Below are 20,042 nucleotides of genomic sequence, written 5' to 3' on the forward strand. Positions count from 1 at the left end.
ACAGACAGAAGAGTTCATATTTACTCCATAAAGATAAATTAAAGCAAAAAAAAATTCTCTATTGTCACTTTGATATGTCTTGATCATTCTAGACCAATTCTTTTATGACCTAATTTACAGGATTCTTTTCATGTTTTTTGTGTCAACATCAGCTGATATACTTTTTTTTAACTCTTGAATAATATTAATGTCGAGGTCCAAAATCCAGTTTCAGCCCGGCTTTAATCAAACTTGGCTTTAATTGGTCACATCTTCTGACATCCACAGACAAACAAATAAATCTGATTAATTTAACCTTTTCAAGAGATAATTTGTCCTTTTCGACATTATTGGGTCCCTGGGACAGATCATATTGGAGGTGATCTGACCAGGAGCTGCAGGAGAGGTGGACAAACTGTGTGAAGTGTGTGAAGTCTGTGTGTGCTGAACGACTCCTTCTGTGAGGAAACCTAAAGTGGCTGTCACATCTGTGTGAGGCTTTATTTTTCATTATTCTCAGAAGGTTTTCCAACTTGTTCTCTTGCTTCTTAAAAACTAAATGTCTTTGTCATCTGTACTTGGAGAAACAGGAGGTGGGAGACTGCCTGCAACAGCTGTACACACTCGTCATCAGATATAATCAGAGAAGAAGGCAAAGAGGGAGGGAAGCAGCGGAACAAATGGGGACAAAAATCAAAATTATTTAGAAGACAAGAAGAAGAGACAAGCCGCTTTCACTCTATCTGTCTGAAAGATCTTTCACATATCATCAATCCAGGCTGCGAGGAGAACATGTGCTGCAGTATTTATGTTGGGAAATTGACAATAGGTTGTTAAAGTTTGTCAGTTTGTCTGATTGAAGGCGGTGCAAAAACACCATGTGCAGCAGAAAGGCAGAGGGAAGCAGCCAGGGTGTCCTGTGGTGAACTCTGCTGAGACGCTCCCAAAGGACGCGCGCAATTACGATGACCGACCACCTACTGAGGCCGAGGGGCAGAGCTGCTGCAGCACACACTTCACAGGCAGAGAGGACAAAGACTGCAGCTATACTCTGAGAGCGAGAGGAGAGGAACCACCTCTGACCTTCCTGACTTTCAAGTGCAGCAAACAGTTGATTATGATATCAGTATGGAGTCGTCCTCCTCCTTGGCGGCACGCCGCAGCTCCTCGTTGACTCGTCTCACTTTCTCAAAGTCAACGAGCCTCGTTGATACGAAGCGCCGACTGCTGAAGCATCGCGCTTATTGATGGGGACGACAACAAGCACCCACTTAAACACATTTAGGCAAATGATTTGAGTGGCTGCGTACGAGCGCACAAAATGCATGCCAAGCTGTGAGAGGCAATGAAAGATTGATGCTCAGCCAAGCCCTAAATCATGCATGCAAATGGATATGTTCTGCTAATGTACATTAGAACGGAAACAGGGCACGTGTGCAGTCCTGCAGACACAGAAACAGATGTTTGAGCACACACGCAACTCTGCATGAACCTGGACAGGTACCTTAAAATAAAAAACAGGATAATAAAGGAAGATTTCAGCCTGCGTTAATACACAACAACCCCATTAAATCACATCTTTCAGTGGCTTCTCTCCAGTACTGTCTGCCTCTTAGTCTTTGTTCCTGTCCTTCAGCACATCATTGGAAAATCAATCCAGTCATTAAGGAGGCTGCACTTAATAAAAATGGTTTTCAGTGATGATACAGTCCATGTGTATCTAGACGGAAACCCATTATCCAAACATGTAATGTAGAAATTTTCCTCCTTCACATGTAATGGACATCAGAGGAGACGTCTCTTCAGTGGAAATGTGTCGAGCAGCTGAAGACTGCAGGTCATCTTGCGGGACTGTAAAGGGATTATAAACTCGAGCCAATCGGCTGCCATGGTAACCGCATCACTACTACATGATGACGACCACAGCAGAGAATAAACAACTGCACCGACCAGCACAGTGTTCTGTTTCTCATCATCTTTCCTTTTCTTTTCTGTCAGGGAGGAGCGGGTCTCACATTTCATCTCATCTTACTTTTTTATTTTAGCATCATGAATGAAATACAGACTTTATTGACACCACTTGTAGTTTTCTTTTTGCTGTGTGGTTCATTCAGAAAAACAAGATTTCATATAATAGCGAATTATTTTAACTCCCTATATTGCAGGTTTCCTTCAGTCAGTCTCTGATGTGAATTTGGGTATGAGGACGAGGAGCTCGTTCATAGAGGATTCTTTATTCCAGTTTAGGGAGGTTACTCTGCGTTGTGTTTATGAAGAAACCCAGACCAGATCTCTTTTGGAGGCAATCTCAGTGACTACCCGTGCATACATTCATAGAACTAAAGTTATTATTAAGTAACCTGTACTATGTATCATCACATAACCTGCTCAACAACTGTAGAAACACAGGTAGATCCTCACCTGATCCACTCACACACACAATCACAAAGTAAAAAGGAAAACTGCATTCATTGCCTCTACTAATGCGCTCACCCGATGCATGCAACAATCATGAGGTAGCAATCTTTCATACATGGAGCCAATTTCACCTGATTTTGCAAATTGTGACCTTAGATGATTTCCTTTTGGCACATTTTATTAATCATAACGAACACTGTCCTTGTGACCCATGCATGAAAAGATCATGGCCCTCTAGGACTCACAAATGTATCTGCATATAACAGAAAAGCTGGTCTGTCAGCAAGACCCTTTCACTTCTCTGAAAACAGAATCACAGAAACATTCGGAGAGTATCGGTTCCTGACAGGTATAAAATATCTATGTTTCCAACTGAGCAGCTCCGCGGTCGCTCAAGTTTAAAAACAAACATTAAAAGTCTCTCTGATGCTGAGGCCCGCTGTGGGGTCAGTTTAGGCCCACAGGTTACAGTACACAGGTGCAAACTCTGGATAAGAAGTTTTCTCGTTCCATTAGTTGTAGTTGCACGGTGCAAAACTGCAGCCATCAACAAACAAATTAACAAACAAAAAGATCGACAGACCAGTCACTAAGAAGCACAAGCTGCAGTAATGAACATTATGAATCAACATAAACTACACATCAAGAAAATCCTGTTTGTCTCCTGTAAAATGTCACTTATTATACAAAAAAAGTATCTCTGTTTCAATTCACATTTTCATTTAGATACTGAACTGTTTTATGGAAATGAAACCACATTATTATTAATTTGTCTACTTTTTAAAACCTTCTTAACCAGTCTGAGACACGTTGTTAATTATTGGATAGCTTGAAATAGTTCTTCATGTTCATTCTATTCTTCTCTGGACCTTATTATTTATAATTTTGTAGCTTATTTTACTTTAAGTTTTAGGGAAAGCTCTTTGTACAATCTTGCACCGTGCAGCCTCTTAAAGATGTGCAGATAAAAAATAAATCAGTGCATGACATGAGCTCAAAGCAAAGCCCCAAACTAACTGATAACAGGAGAGTGATAACGGGGCCCTGACAGGTGAGACAGCTGCGCCGCGTGCTGGAGGTAATTGGCGGCGCTTCAAAAACGCGGCTGGATCGAGACACGATGTGCTATTTGGCAAATGTGTGTTGTGTCAGTTCCTGTGTCCAAGCTTCTCTTCCTGGCATTGTGATAGTAGGAGCTAAAGAGTGAGGACGGGAAGGAGAGGAAGGGAGCAGGGAACTGGAAAGAGTCCACGCTGTCAACGACTCATCACCTGGAAAGTGTGTTTTTTCGAGAGAGGAGGAATGCCATGAAGCTCCTGTTTCAGATGGATTTGCTTTGTTAAGGATGGCACCTATCGCTCAAACTGCACCACTGCAACGATCCTTTGAGGTTTCTACTAGAGGTTGGGGAAAAAATTGATACAGCATAGTATCACGATATTTTGCTTGGTAATATTATATTGATTCATGGCCGCCAAATATCGATATTTAGCGTTCTTTTGCTGTTTTTTTGTTTCCCGGAGGCCGTAGCAGGCTCATTTTTAGGAATATACTGGATATATATCACATATCAATATACTGGATATATATATAGTTTATATATCATATGAAACTAGAAGATGTAAGGGATCTATAGGCACCATGTGCGTCAGGATATCGTGTTGGGAAGTTGAAACAACGCTGCAAAGTTAGCCATTTTTATGTTTCATTCAAAAAAATTCTGATCAGTGGGGCTTAAAATTTTTTAAAGTTTGATAAAATGCTGCAGTTGTTGTCATCCATAGACATGTTTGAAATCAGTTCAGTTCAGTTTGACTGAATACTTTGTTGGTCAGTCTGTGAGTTTGACTCTCATTGTGGAGAAATAAAAAGACTGAAGTGAGTTGAATAGACTTGGAATTTTCTCTTATGACAAAACAATTGAAAAAATGCAGTTAAACAGTTAAAATCGCAATAATATCGTATTGTGACTTAAGTTTCGGGATAAAATCTTATCGTGGGGCCTCTGGGGATTCACACCTCTAGTTTCTACTGTATTAGACTGGACCTCTCAACAAATATTTGGATTAAACTGCAGTGAGAACAAAAAGCACAGTGAGAGAAATCAGCTTGCTGGTGATGATGTTCTGCTCACACTCATTAAAGAAGATGTGCTGTGGATGGCTGACCAGCTAGAGGCTGTGCAGCTGTGGATGTGTCAAACATTTTCAGGCCCCTTCGATGCATTTTTGTAAACACGCTCGTGCTGTGATACATCTGCAGCTCGGACGTCAGACACCAGGAAGTAGCGGACTGATGAGACGGTTAAAGGGTCAACAGAAAATTTGAGATAAAAGAAGAAATGAGAGATAAGAAGTGAGCGTGGAGATAGAGCTGTACACACACACACACACACACACTTTGCTCTCCTCATTTGATGCTCCATTTAGCAGAAACACAAAATAAACCCATCCCCGATGCAGAGCTGCTTACAGACACAGTCGTTATGGAGTCATACAGGAAAAAGAGTGCACGCTCAAAATAGACAATGTGCTCTTCCTCTGACTCTGTTTTGTTTCTCAGCAGCTGTGATGTGATTTGTAATATGCTTTGGTACAACACGGACCGAAATCCACAATCTACAACAGTACGGCACATGACATTTCTTTCAATACTTGAGCAATGCATGACGACGCCCTGCTCACATTAGTAAAATACACAGTTGCACTAAAGATTAAACCGAGTCATTTGGATAGAAACAAATCCTCACCATCGAGGCATTGGGAAGATAACCCCAAGAGATCAAACATTACAACTGATTACACAACACTGTTTGTTCGTGCAGCGTTCATAGAAATCAATATCAAACTGAGATAAACAACACCAGTTAAACGTGCAAAATGTAGTTTTAAGTCTCTCAATCAAAACTATAACATAAGAAGGAGTAATTCTCTCATTGTAGTCAGTTTCGTCAGGACGTTTTTACCAGGAGGAGTTCAATTTTCAACAGCAGGCTCCTCCAAAATGAAGACACCTTCTGATTAAAACCAGTAAAACACTGAATAAAGCAGTTTCATGTTAAAATTCTGTGTTTCTCTGATGTAGTTTGGTGCACTGGTGGAGGGGCTGCAGGTGAGCTGCTGCTGATGCTTTCTCAGCTGGTTTCTCTGATAAATGTAGTTAGTTTCTTCAGGAAGTTTTTACCAGGAGCCTAATTTTCAACAGCAGGTCCCCTTTCAAAATAAAGACAGCTGCTGATTAAAACCAGTAAACAACTAAATAAAGCAATTTCACCTGCTCCATTGAGTCGAGCTGCTGCTAACACTTGCTCAGCTTGTTTCTCAGATAACTACAGCTCGAGACATTCAGCAGGGTTTCACCAGGAGCAGAACTATCTGCAGAGGCCTCCTCCTCTCCAAACCAAACCAACCAGGTGATTAAAACCAGTAAAAACACTGAATAAAGCAGTTTCATGTTAAAAATCTGTTTGGTGCACTGGTGGGGGGGCTACAGGTGAGCTGCTGCTGACGTTTGCTCAGCTGGTTTCTTACTAAAATCCTACATTAGGGTTAAAAACCACTGAGATCTAACAAGTGCATCAAAAATGTGGATTAAAATCTAAACCAACACAAAATCATCATGCAGTCTAGCAAGTTGTTTTAAATCCAAGTGGAAATATCATGAATCCCAGCCTAATAACCGACACGTTCATGTAGAGAGCGGACTGACTGAGCTGCTGCTGTTGGTCAGGTCAGACTGTGGACAGCTCCTGGTGCTGAAATGAAGTCTAATGAACTGAACCAACAACTGAATGAACAGATGAAATGTGACACCACTTTACTCTAATTAAACAACACTGTACCTCTTTAATTCAGACACAAATCTAATTCATCAGTGGAATTAAACCCAAACAGATTTGCATCTGACACGAACAGAAATGACGATGATGTTACAGAGCAAAGACTGGCAAGATCAACACTCATTTATCCCGTCAGCCTACATTCTATTCATGATGTTTTTATTGTTATCTTTGGCTATGCCCATCTTAATGTTAGACCAAATTAACCTGAGGAATATATACTTTAATAACCTTTAAATGGATGCTTAATACAATGCGGTGAAGAGGTAAAGACTGACTCTGGAGCCAGAAAGTCAGCAACAGCATCAACAGTTTTATAAAAAAAAAGGCTATATTGCTACCAGGAACATTTTACCAAATAAAAAAACCACAAATGAGCAAATCTTTTGCTGTCACTGGACCACAAGTTAAATTCATCCCAGGACAATATAAAAGGTTTTCTTTGATGCACTAATCACTACAACAACCAGAAATATCAGATGTGGCAGCAGTCAGCTGTTGCTTTTATTGCATTCAATTAATCAATATTAATTCTGAGGATTTCACAGCAAAGTTCTGCTAAAACAGCTTCACATAAAGAGGTCTTCCTAATAAGTTTGTCAAAAGTATCGATCAGTATGAAGCAGAAACATTCATAGTATCATAAGTACCAAAGCTAGAAAAAATAGCAGCTCTACAATCAGATTTCTGCTCACGGTTGCACAGATTAAAAAGGAAGAAAATGTGTTTTTCCTCTAGCAGGTTGTTGATAACAAACAGAGAAAGAGATCGAACTTTGTGTGGACTTGTTTTTCTTTTTGCTGTGGTTTCCAAAGATGTACTGTGTATTGAATTTTTTTTATAGTAGTATTGTAGTGAAGTTTAAACTTCTGGTATTATGACAACCTCCACTTGTTACAGTGTAAAATTGTGACAAAATCCTCACGTTTCCTCAACAATCAGATAACAGAGCAAGATAAAGCCTGAGAAGATCCCCTGAACTCTGCACAAAACCACACTCTGCTTAGTGATGCACACACTTGGATTCAATCTCCAAGTGAACAGAACTGGCGCACATTTCCTCTTACAACTGACTCCAAAATAATTCAGTACAACAAAAGGACAAGCCGAGCATCCAGATTACCAACCAGGAGAGCAACAGCTCAGAGCCAACATGTGTCAGTAAACACAAACACAAAGTTCTTGCACAAGCAAAAAACTGACGATTCCTTCCCCTGACAATGCAGGACCAGGTTCAGTGAAAACAGATCTGAGCAGCTCTTACCTCGATGAGGAAGTCTCCTGTCCGGAGCCCCGCCTGCCATGCCACACCTCCCTCATCCACCGACTCCAGGTACTGCAGCGCAGGGAAGGCGGGCGTGGGAGTGAACTCCTCAATGGGCGTATCCGCTGCACAGCAGGAGGGAGAGAGGAGGGACCAGTTAGACAGACAGAAAGCAACATGTAATAACCACAAGACACAATAATGAGACAAAGTCAGGACAGTTTATAGAAGCTTAAACGCAACTAATGTTTATTCGGCAAAATGTCTGATATATAAATGGCTTATTTATTATAATTTCTTCTGTGTGTGTCAGTCACCAACAAAAAGCTGGGATGGGTTTAGCTAAGTACAAACTTTTGAATCACTAAACACCTTTGAACAACTCTTTCTGTCGTATTCACAACTTGTGATTTTAATACATAGAAATTGTTTTAAGGAAGGTTATGTTGACGTCACATCACACAGACTGTCTGCCTGCTAGTTGTAATCCTGAGTTGATAATAAATAAAAATGCCACAACATTTATTTTGATTGGTCTAAAGTCTTCGAGATCTGGAACAGACATACTTTGGGTATGTATCTAACAGTACAACTCACACTTTCAAATGGAATGGAATAAACATTGTGTTTATTAAAATGTTTCCATATGTCTGCATATCTATGAACTTGTTATGAATTCATAGATTCCAAATACTTGATTGTGTTCCTTGTAGTTGAGAGATGCAGCCATTTTCTCATCATGCTATATTTAGTCTTTGGCCACGTGGGACTGCTGGGATTTAATTTAATATAATGGACTATATATATAGTCCAATGTCTAAAGACTGAATATATTATGATTCTGCTACACTGTTTGACTTAGCTTCATTCAGAAAGATTAATAAGATTTGTGCCTTGGCAAGTCAAGAGGGTAAAAAATGTTTTGACTGACCGTTAAATCTAAATAACATCTGATATTAACTCTAATACGTTCAGTTTATCTGACTAAAAATCATTAGACACGGTTTGTTTCTAACTCACTTTCACTTGTTAATGAACATCTTATTCTGCCTGTTTTTATTCTGTGACTGTTAACCACGGACGATCACGGTGAAACAAGCTAAATCATCCTGGAATAATTAACACCTGAACGTTCCAAAGTCAGAGTTAAAGCAGGTTTTCATATTGTATCACTGAGAATGCAGCATGAGACACACTGCAGCTCTGTCCTGACCTTACAGCAGGACAGCAGCTGTGCTGACGTTACACCTCCACTAAAGGTGACTTCTGGAAGTATTACTGACGAGCTCAGGAGAGAAAAAGATATAATGTATAAATATGAGCTTTGGAGTTGATGAAGTTTTTGTATTGTTGTTTTATTTTCTATTTTATGTTATAGCGCTGCTAATTTTACCATGCAGAAACTCTGGGATAAAGCCGTTATCTATCTTATCTGAGTTTAAGTTTAATGCCAACAAATATGTTTCATAAAGTGTTCCTTTAAATAACAAAACAAGTATTGTGAGGTTAAAAAACAAACTCTGGTGTCAGAAGGGAACTGTCGCACTTTGCAGGATTTTTCACGAGATATTTAAGACACTCTGTGCACATATAAGCATCATTTGTGCCTATTTATGATATTTAATAAAGGACAGCAGGAGGGAACAGACAGTTTATTTATTAGGGCCGGTATCGCTCGATAACTTTTAACACCTTGGTTTGGATACAATAAATCTTAGAAGATCTCAGTTTGAGGAAGATTTTCAATCTTTTCTACAGACTAGACCTGTCGGGATCACTGCATTTCGTTGAGTGATTTATTGTCAAATAAGTAATTGCGATATACGATATTATGGTTTTTAAGACATTTTAAGACCATTTGCAAATGCATATGCACCTTTCAGAGAGCGATGGACTTATAATTAGTGAGCGAAGAAGAACAGAAGCAGCACGAGCAGAAATGACTGCAAAACACGTCTCATTATAGTTTTTTTCTCTTTTCATTTGTCTTAGGGCTGAGGTACTGGTCCCAGGTGTTAGAATGTTAGGAAACCTGCTGCTTTTCTGGCATCTTGTTAGCTAAAATGTTGGTGACATTCTCATAAAAACAAACACAAATACAGTCATGGACCAAAATCATTATCAAGAAAACAATGAAAATGTCTCAATATCAGCTCTTAAATTTAACTCTTATCGGCCATTTTTTGTTGTTATCATTATATCTGTCCAAACAAATGTACCGTTAGTTGTACCAGGCATTAAAATGAACGAGAAATTGAAGAAAACAAGGGTGGTCTAATAATCTTTTCCATGACTGTATACGATTTACGGACATGCCTGCGATTATTTCAAACTCGATAAGCTGCCTGCTTCACATCTGACTTCTTTTTAGCCAGATGAGCCAAACGTCTCAAGTACATCTGTGTTTTATTCTGTCTCAACACAAATAATTAAAAAGAATAAGTAAACGAGACAAGAACATCTGAATGCCAACTCTTCATGGTTGACAGTTTTTATTTCTGAGTGCTGGAGCTACATTTCAGTTGATGCTTGAAAGATTTTGATGTTCAAACCCGAACATATTGTTCAACCAGACTGGATGAAAGGTCGCGAAAGTGATGGAGGCAAAAATATGTACGATTACTAATGCTGGAAGCCACAATGTAAGAGTGTTATTGATCTTAAGAACACTTGAAACCACCAAACTAAGAGAAACATACACACCAAACACATTATTAATTTCTTAAGTTTTCAGCATCCATCCAGCCTGGACTGTACAATCTCTCCTTTCTCCCCACACATGCTTTGAGCCCTCCCTCCCTCCCTCTCTCCCTCTCTCTCTCGCTCTCGGGGAGGTTGAAAAATATTGCGGTTGGGAGAAACCAGTGATGACAAGTGACACTTCCTATAACTCATCGTGCGACTGGAAGACAGTCTGCGAGCACGTTTACAAGGGTTTCATGAGGGTATTTAAATGATTGTGATGTTTCTTTAGGTGTCTGCCCGACATAGAGATGTAGACAGAGAGGCAGAGAGGGAGAGAAAGAGATGGATGGAGGGAGAGAGAGAGAGAGAGTGAACAGCAGAATCGCAGGGAGCAAAAAAAGAGGATGTAAGCCTATGTGACAGCTCGAGCATCAGTGCACGTTTGTGTGTTCGTGTGTGTGTTTTCACCCCCGTGAAGGATAAGCTTGGCTGGGTCAGTTCCCCGGGGTGATAGCAGAGTGTGTCAGAATGACTAGAACATTCCTCTTGTTTTTCAAGCCAAATCCTTCTTTCCTCTCCCTCCATGTCAGTCCCTCTCTCCATCTCTGCCCCCCCCCTCTCTCTGTACGTCTTAAAAAACAGAACATGAATATCCTAAATTTACCTCTCGACAGTAACCACGACGTAGACCAATCGAACAGCACCGCACAGTTGTGGAATGCAACGTGGATTATGACATGGCGAGAATCGTCATAGAAACCGACGCAGCAGCTCAAACTGGCTATTTTTAGAGCCAATCTCATGGCCTGGTGAAATATATCAAACAGCCTGGATAGGCCACTCGCATCACAACAACTCATGATGTGGTGGGCAGAGGTAGCTGAAGGTGGGCACTACAAGGCAGGTGCACGCCAAACACATCAGCCACAAGCAGATATGGTTCCAAGAAAACGATGTCTGTTTGATTAAATAGTGATGTCATATTACAGATGTTATATCTGCCCTGAGAGCTGCATAACACGTATAAAACAAACATAAATATGCAAATGTGGGCAAGTTTGGGATTTTTTACTGTCAACTGCATTAACGTGCATGCCATCACAATCTGACACTCCTGCTGATGTGTGTGTGCGTGTGTGTGTGTGTGCCTGCATGGGGCTGCAGGGGAGGTCACAACAAAGTTGCATTCAAATATGTTTTTAATAGCAGAACTTATTTGCATGTTTTTGCATGCTGTTGTTGCAGACGGGAGGGGGCTACAGCATCACTACACACACACACACGCACGCACACACACACACACACACACACACACACACACACACACACACACACACACACAAATCTCTAAGATTCAAGATGAGCAAAACTGCACATAAAATTGCACCAGAAAGCATTCTGCATGCATGTGAATCTTGGGGCTTTAAGTGCAGGTTTTGTTGCAAGAGATTCATGTTTATTTTGGGAGACGGGCAGAAAGAGACAAATAGTGTAGAAAAAGCAGAAAAAGTGTGGAAATGTTCCTACCTTTTGCCCCACGCAGGACGAAGCCAAATCCCTCATTCTCCTTCTTCTGGAGCACCACGGTCTTCTCGTCCACCACGCAGTCACTGTGGAGGAGATGCCGAGCAGAGCGCCCGTTAGCACAGCCCATCATCCGCAGCATGGCCACGGACGCCCTGCCCGAGTGGAGGTTCATGCTGCTGGAGAGCTAGTCCGGCCAGGGCAGGGCAGGGCAACCCCGACCCCACCCCACCACCACCACCGCTGCCTCCCCCTCCTCCTCCTCCTCCGCCTCCTCCTCCTCCTCTCGCCGGCCTCTATCTCTATCAAACGGTATGACAGCGGCCCCGGCAGCCCGGCGACAGCATCTCCAGAAGAGAGACGACCCAAAAAAAAAAAAAAGAAAAGAAAAGAAAAAAAAAGGTAGCCGACGACGGTAGAGACGTGCCTCCCTCCCCTCCCTGCAGCTCCCTGCCGCCGCCGCCGCAGCTGCAGCCGCCTCTCCGGAGCGGAGACGCGGGGTGGGCAGCGCTGTTACCCCCGCCGCGGCTGCTGCGGAGGCTCCGGGCGGCGGTGTGGGAGTGCGGCGCCGTCGAGGACAAGCAACATCAGGCTGGTGGCGATAGCGGCTAATGGCTCATGATGAAGCGGGGAGGAAAGGCTGAAGCTCGCCCGGATGGGGGGTGGAGGGAGAGAGCGCGGGAGGGAGGGAGCAGGAGACTCGGTGTGAATGGATGTCTAGGTGTGCTGCTCTGCAATGTGCTACCACACACACACACACACACACACACACACACACACACACACACACACACACACACACACACACACACACACACTGGCTGCTAGGGAGGGTGTGTGTGTGTTTCATACGGTCCGGAGTCTAACTGACTGATTGATCAGCTCATTGATTGGTCCCGTTGCGGCTGTCAGCTGCCAGCTCCATGCACTGACATTTCTATTTTCCCAATGAATCTATCTATCTATCCTTTTTGTCAAATAGCCTACTTTATGAGAAACAGTTTAATTTTAGCCTATCCCTTTTTTTTCTTGAGAAAAGTTATCTACATAGTCACCTTAAAACAAGCTTCATTCTAAAAGCTGTAGATGTATCAGACAACAGGAAAGAAGTTTATAAAAGACACTGAGGAAGAGTAATTTAGTGGGGTGTTAAGATTTGGACAATAAGAAGGTACATTTAACTTTAGTTTAATGAAAACTTGCACAAACACTTGTTTGTATGTCTGGATTAGCTTTTTGGGCCAAACATTTTCATTATCAATTTAGAGCTGGGCAACATATTAATATGATATAATATTATATGAGACTAGATATTATCTTACATTTTAAATATCACAATATGGCATAAAAGTTGTCTTTACCTGGTTTACAGAAAAGTGATGTCATTTAACGATCTAATTAGACTGTTCTTAGCTGTTCTGTTATTTATCTTTATCGACTCAGTCATTATATCCACATTTCTGATTAATATTGATCAAGAATTGTGTAAATATTCACTGAAAGCACCAACAGTCAACCCTGTAACATCGTCGCAATATTGATTTTGAGGTATTTGGTTAAAAAAAATAAGAAATTCTGATGTAAAAGGTATTTTTGATTTTGTCCATATTGAACAAAACTTTTCTCTCACGCCTCCACGCTGAACAAAGAATCCAAAGAAAGAGGTTGTCAGGCAGAAAGTCTCGCAAGAGTGCAAGCTAGTTTTTAAAAATTCTGGGGTTATTCTTTCAACACGATTATAGCAAAAAATGTGTTTGGAAACTACTGAGCATACGACTGGACACAGTAGACTTGGATCATTCTGCAGGACTTGTGTGAGAGTTTGTAAACAGATGTTTTGTTATAGTTTTGCTGCTAAACTTGGCCCCAGTTTGGATTCTGTGTTCAGCGTTGAGGCATGTGACATGAGCAAAGTTCTCTTCAAAAATTCAAAGCAACACAGGGTGAGAAGCTGGTGTTTAAATGGTCATTTTGGAGGCAAAGTTTCCTCTAAAATGCTCGTTGGTTGATGCTCCATGTTTTCTATTTCTCCCCGTTCAACAACAGAAGTGACAGCTACACCGTCAGCCTGCAACTCCAGTTTGAAATGCATATATCACACACTGCGTATGACATCATGCCTCACATTTACTGTTCTTTAACCAACAATAACAGCAGCTGCGGTTTCGTATCCTGACCTCCACTGTTGCTGCTGCTGTTTGTGAGGAATCCTCCATATGGTGATGCACCTCCTCTACTACAGGACAACTACAGGATTACTCCAAAATAAAAAGCACTTCTTGAAGTTTGACTCTGCAGTAAACTAATCTGAACTGACATCTCCCCCTCAGCTCAGAATATGTTCACCACAAACTGATTTATTTTTTGTCTTTCTTCGTTTTCCAGAATATGCATGGAATGGTACGTTCCATCTCTCATTTCCTGCAGTAATCATGGCGGGCTGGTGTGGTGAGGCTGATCACAGTCATGTGGGCTGTGAAGCGGAACCGGGGAGGAGGAGAGGTGCAACTTAAAGGCCAAGTTTGCTCCTCCAGCCCGAGGTGTTTGCTGTGAGGGTGCATCATTCAGCTTATATTAGGTGCAAGGATTACACTGAAGAGACATGTGGGATGAGAGAGAGAGAGAGAGAGAGAGAGAGAGAGAGAGAGAGAGAGAGAGGAGGACGAAGAAAGAGAGAGAGCTGCGACTGCCATCCTAGCAACTGTTCCCTTAGCAACGCAATCTGTCTAGAGAGGAAGAAGGCCCGCACTGCTGACACACTGAAGGTTATCTCCCAGCATTCCCTCACACACACACACACACACACACACACACACACACACACCCTGTGGCCCAGAGTGGGCGGTCACTGGTAATCACACCTTGATCCCCCAAAATCTGACACGGTGGCTGCAGCTCAGATAGGTCAGCACGCCGCAGCGTGCACGAACGGGCCTGACAGTTTATCGAAGTGTTCAACAAGTGACCGGGGGGGGACAACAACAGACTGCGGCTCCTTTATCAAAACAAAGTGGAGCAGGCAGGATGTGGGGCATGCTGTTCGACAGGCTGTACGGGATGAAGTGAGAGTTTCCCCCAGGGAGCACGCTGCCTCAATCTGGGCTCCACGGCAGGAGGGAGGCCGCCGTGTATTTATAGTCTGGTGGAGGTTCAGTATGGAATGTATGGAGACTGTTCCCCTCTTAAAGTGAATCTAAAGGATTGTTTCTCCAGCTTAATATGACCCATGTTTACGTTTCACACTGTCCTCTCCCAAAATACAAAATACATCTTAATGTTTAAGTTTGGGGTTAGTGGCGCCCTCTAGTGGCTGCAGTAATTGTGAATGACGGTGAGGCGGAGTATAAAAGTGAGGGTGGGAGGGAGGGGAGTCAGATGGGTCAAACAAACCAGGACTTTCACCAGGAGACTTAAAAAAACAAACCACAAAATGACCAAAAAAGACACATAATGATCCAAAAAAGACTTACAATTACCAGAAAAATGTATGTAAAATGACCAAAAGAAGACGTAAAATGTCCAAAAAGATTAAAAAAAGACACAAAATGATAAAAAAAAATGTAAAATGATCAAAAAAGACACAAAATTACCTACAAAATATATAACATGAGCAAGAAGAAAAGACAAAAAGTGCAGCATGTGATTCAAATATCTCTTAACTTCCTGCATCAGGTTTTTACTGAACTATGTCACTTCCAGTAGTCACGTCGTCCTCCTAACTACTTCACTTCCAGCATTTACATAATTTATTTCCTCTTTAAGTCTTTTAGAGCCTAACCAGGAACTGTTTCGCCCTAACCTTAGAGAAGTGCTTTTGTAACCTAAAACGCAATGAAATTTCAACCTTTTCACAACGCCGATTGTTACGTTTATCCATAATGGCGTGTCGATCTCCTGCAACAACAGTAGTGGCACTGCTTTTGGAAATGCTCCTGTGGGTCGTTGGGTTTTGTCGACATGTTTGTCTGCAGGAACGGTTCTGTATGCAACGTATCGTTTGTCAGACATTCATCTCTGATGTCAACGTGGAACTTTTTATTGTAGTTTGGAGGTCTGGCTGAAGGGCGCAGTGGTTAGACAGTCATCATCAGGCTCTTATATTGCATGACTGATGGCCACAATAGACATATCCATCACTGGACGAGGGCTTTTAACCTCTCAATGGCACACTCTGAATGCAGCAGAGTGTTCCTGCTTATTCCTCCTTTTGCTTTCATTTGTGCCGTGTGACTCGGCGGCGGCTCCTTGGGCACCGCCGTCTTCAGCGTTTTATCTCAGAGAGCTGAGGAATTGTGAACCAAAACAAATCCACATCTGGCTGTCCTCCCTCTGCAGCCTCCGTCAGCAAGCAGGGATCGTCTGACAGAAACATCTCAGTGCAAAAGTTCTAGTTGTCTTGCATCATCAGGACATGCAGCACTGAAGAGTCAGCAGCAAACACACGGTCATACTTCTACAGCACGACGGAAACAAACTGCTTGTTTGTTTCTGCAACTGCAAGATGTTTAAACATAAAATCTTCCTTCGTCTAACCAGATCTGTTTTCTTTTTATGACAACATAACTACTTTGTCACCATCCCTTTGAACCAGTTTCTTCATTCATAGTTAAATCTGTAAGAATAATAAGTTATGTGGTGGGTTGTTGCCAGGAAGAAAAGCTGTGCATCTTTTATGTGCCTTGAGGTTCAGAACAGCATGTTTACTGAATACAGAAAGTACCGTCATTTTCATAACCTTTACTGCATGTTCTGTACATTACATTACTGTGACATTAATAAAGGTTATTTTTCTAACAATACTCGTAACATGTGCAGGAAGGTTCACATCCTGTTTAAAAGCCTTTATTAAATGATGAAGCATACAGTACATTGCTCACTCCTGTCATGACATCCTGATTGCAGGAAGCTTGAAAATGAAACATTTTTCAGATAGAAAACTGTCTTCAAACTGAAGTAAATCTGTCATGTGATATGGACGAGAAATGCAGCTTTAGATTTGTTTTTATGATTACACTTCACGTTAATCAGCTTATCTTATAGACACTGAAGTCAAAGCCTCTGAATATCTTTACATTAGACTATTAAACAGTGCACACTGTGGCTGATTTGACACATAATCTCTTCTACACAATAAATATTCCTTTACAATAAACACCTTTTTTAATGCTTTCACATCTTTTGTACATACAGTCATGGAAAAAAATATGAGACCACTTTTTTCTTTAAATTATTGTTCATTTTAAGGCCTGGTACAACTAAAGGTACATTTGTGGACAAATATAATGATAACAACAAAAATAGCTGATAAGAGTTTAATTTAGTTTTCGTGATGATAACCAAAGTCATTATCAAGAAAACCATGGAAAATGTCTAGATATCATCTCTTAAATTAAATTCTTATCAGCTATGTTTGTTGTTATCGTTATAATTCTCCAAACATATGTACCTTTAGTTGTACCAGGCAAGAAAACAAGGGTGGTCTTATCATTTTTTCTATGACTGTACAGTACTGTGCAAAAGTTTTAGGCAGGTGTGAATAAATTCAAATTCATTCAAAATAAGAAATGGTAATAGTTTATTTTTATCAATTAACAAAATGCATAATGAGAGACCAGAATAAAAAGCTAAATCAAATCAATATTTGCTGTGACCACCCTTTAACTTAAACCAACAGCAATTATTCTAGACATTTTTTCACACCTGTCTAAGACTTTTCTGTAAGTTCTGTAGATGATTATGAAATGTATTTATTTATTGTATATATGTAGTGCATATCCCCCTGCTGCGAGACCTCTCTGGATGAAGAAGTTAATTAATTTTATACCGAGAATAAATGAATAAATTAGTTATTTAATGAATGATTAAATCAGTGATTTTTTGTTGCATTAAGGAGAAATCTCAATACTTCTTAAATAATGTCTTCAGTCTGACTCCAGACAAATATCTATTAATATGAGTACTAATTAAAATCACAGAGACAGTAAATAATGAATCTGTGTTAACCTTTGTCCAATGATGTCACTGGTCACTGAGCTTTAATAGCTAGTCAGAGAGAAGAGCGATGGCCAAAAGCTGAGGTCATATATATCCTGTGTGTGCTCATCGATCACAGCTCTGAGGAGGATTATGTTCTGGATATATCTGAATATCTTTGACTGGTCTGCTGGGACTGCCAGTAATATTTTATCTTGTAATTTGTGAGCGGAGATCAAACTGCTGCTTGGCACCTTCCTCCTCCGTGTAAACTCACAGACAGGGAAGTTCCTGCTCATGCAACATTTAACGGCACCCTCTGCCAGTTAAAAAAACAATAATGAATCTTTAAAGGGCAGAGAAGGCCTGGATGGGACTGGAAAAAAGCCAGCTTTCACAGAAAAAATGACATTTAATTGTCCATATCTGAGTCTGTATCCAGGTTAAAAGAGATTTCCCCTGGATCTCTAAGGTCACATGGGTCTTCAGTCTACGCCATCATTCATATCCAGCCAACCAGCCAATCAGAGCGCAGGGTGAGAGAAGCTTCACCTTGACCTACATTAGAAAAACACCTTCCAGCATGTTCAGAGTCCTGCTGGAGGAGATTCAGCAGAGTAATGAGGAGACACATCTACATGTTATATGTCACTACATGGGCCTGACATTTTATCTCTCAGTGTTCAGAGAGCAGAGGACTCATTTTAAACTGGCTAAAGGCCCTACAGTAGAGACTGGAAACCTTCCCTCCCAGCGTGGTAGAATTAGATTCCAGAGCATGTTTGTTATTATTTAAATCCAAATAAATTATTTAACAGACCTTTAAACATTTGATCACCAGACTTTAGATGGACTACTATCTTGAGGAAGTGTGTCAACATGTGAGGTTAGAAGAGACCGCCTCATCAGTTTATTGTGACGCATATTTATCTTTAGACATCGCCCTCTGGTGGCCTTAGAAATTGGAGGAAGTCTGGTGCCACAGTGTAAACAGTAGCCATGATTCCACTAAGGTCGAGTCGAATTTTGAAGCAAAGTTTTGAAATGTGGCATTAAAGAAAATGTGAATTACACTGTAAAAAAGATAAACAATAGCTACTCAATAAAATTGAGGCAACAGATTGCACGCAAAATTATTAATTAAATCTAACTACATTACAAGTTGAGTTAATAACAACTTAACAGGAAGTGTTAAGTGTCAATTAAAAACAGACAAATTCTATTGGATTCATTCAAAATTCTCTTGATTTAGAATTACATACACATAAAGATTATACTTAATGTGGTCAAAATAAGTAGATTCTATCTCAAACATTTTTTATATTAAAGTTACTTAAACAACTGCCTCAAAATCAAGGACGCATTTATATTTAATACATTTTATCAAATATATTAAGTAAAATGAAATGACTACAGAATAATTTATTACAGTGTAGTGAGTTTCCATCAGCTGGTTTAGAGCGAATAAACAAAGCTGCAATAACATACTTTGGTCAGCAGATGGCAATGTAATGTAGCTGTAGGCTAATCAGTCAGTAAACAGGGGAGAAGAAGAAAGAATATATATTAATAAACAGGTTCCTAATCGAACAACTTCATGTGAATTAAATGTTCATTAGGTCAGAAAATAATTTTCCATCTGCCTTTTAGTTCATTAACTATTTACCCAAAAAGACAAAAAATAGCTCAAGTGAGCGTAAAAACTTTTATGCGCATTTTCAAAAGTTTTATTGATGTTTGCATTAAGATTTTTTCATGCAAATCTTCAAAATACAGAGAAATCAGTTGATGGAAACGTAAAACAAACTCAGGACTTCGTATATTCGTATATGTCTCGTGAAAATTAAAACTTAATTATTATAAATTATGTAGGCATCAACTTACATCACCACATTGTAAGTGACTTGTGTAAGAAATTTACTTTATACATTATCCAAAACCATAAACTTTTAAACCTAACCAAACTGCGACCATTTAAAGACATTAACCATGTGATAATTTACTGGAATGCTGCTCTGGGTCGACTGAGAAGGATGGAACAAATGACATTTGTGATCAGATTTGGAATCATGAAAAACACCTCGGTGCAGCTCCTGAGATGCAAAACAGGCACATTTATTTCAAGTCAGTGGTGGAAGAATTATCCTGATCATTTATTGAAGTAAAATTAGTGCAACCTACTGAGGTAAATCTACTCTGTTACATGCAAAAAAATCCTGCATTTAACATTTTACTTAACTAAAAGAATTAAAGTATTATCAGTAAAATATATTAAAGTATTAAAAGGTACAATGCCTCCTTGCAAAGTGTTCTATTATTATATATTTCATGTTTGGATTCTTTTTCTTATCTAATATTTGC

The 20,042-nt window shown here is 40.4% G+C and overlaps 1 protein-coding gene across 1 annotated transcript in view; it reads right to left on the reverse strand.

Annotated features, from left to right (window-relative positions):
* LOC131983354 (SH3 and multiple ankyrin repeat domains protein 2-like) overlaps positions 1–20,042 on the reverse strand; it is a 270,915-nt gene that overhangs the window by 59,702 nt on the left and 191,171 nt on the right. Inside the window, exons 16-17 of the mRNA XM_059348080.1 lie at positions 11,712–11,794; positions 7,500–7,624 (exon numbers count right to left, since the gene is read on the reverse strand). Of these exons, the coding sequence (XP_059204063.1) occupies positions 7,500–7,624; positions 11,712–11,794 (208 nt within the window). The remainder of the gene's footprint in view (positions 1–7,499; positions 7,625–11,711; positions 11,795–20,042) is intronic.

Source organism: Centropristis striata, chromosome 2 (genome assembly GCF_030273125.1).
Source record: "Centropristis striata isolate RG_2023a ecotype Rhode Island chromosome 2, C.striata_1.0, whole genome shotgun sequence".
NCBI classification, from domain to species: domain Eukaryota; kingdom Metazoa; phylum Chordata; class Actinopteri; order Perciformes; family Serranidae; genus Centropristis; species Centropristis striata.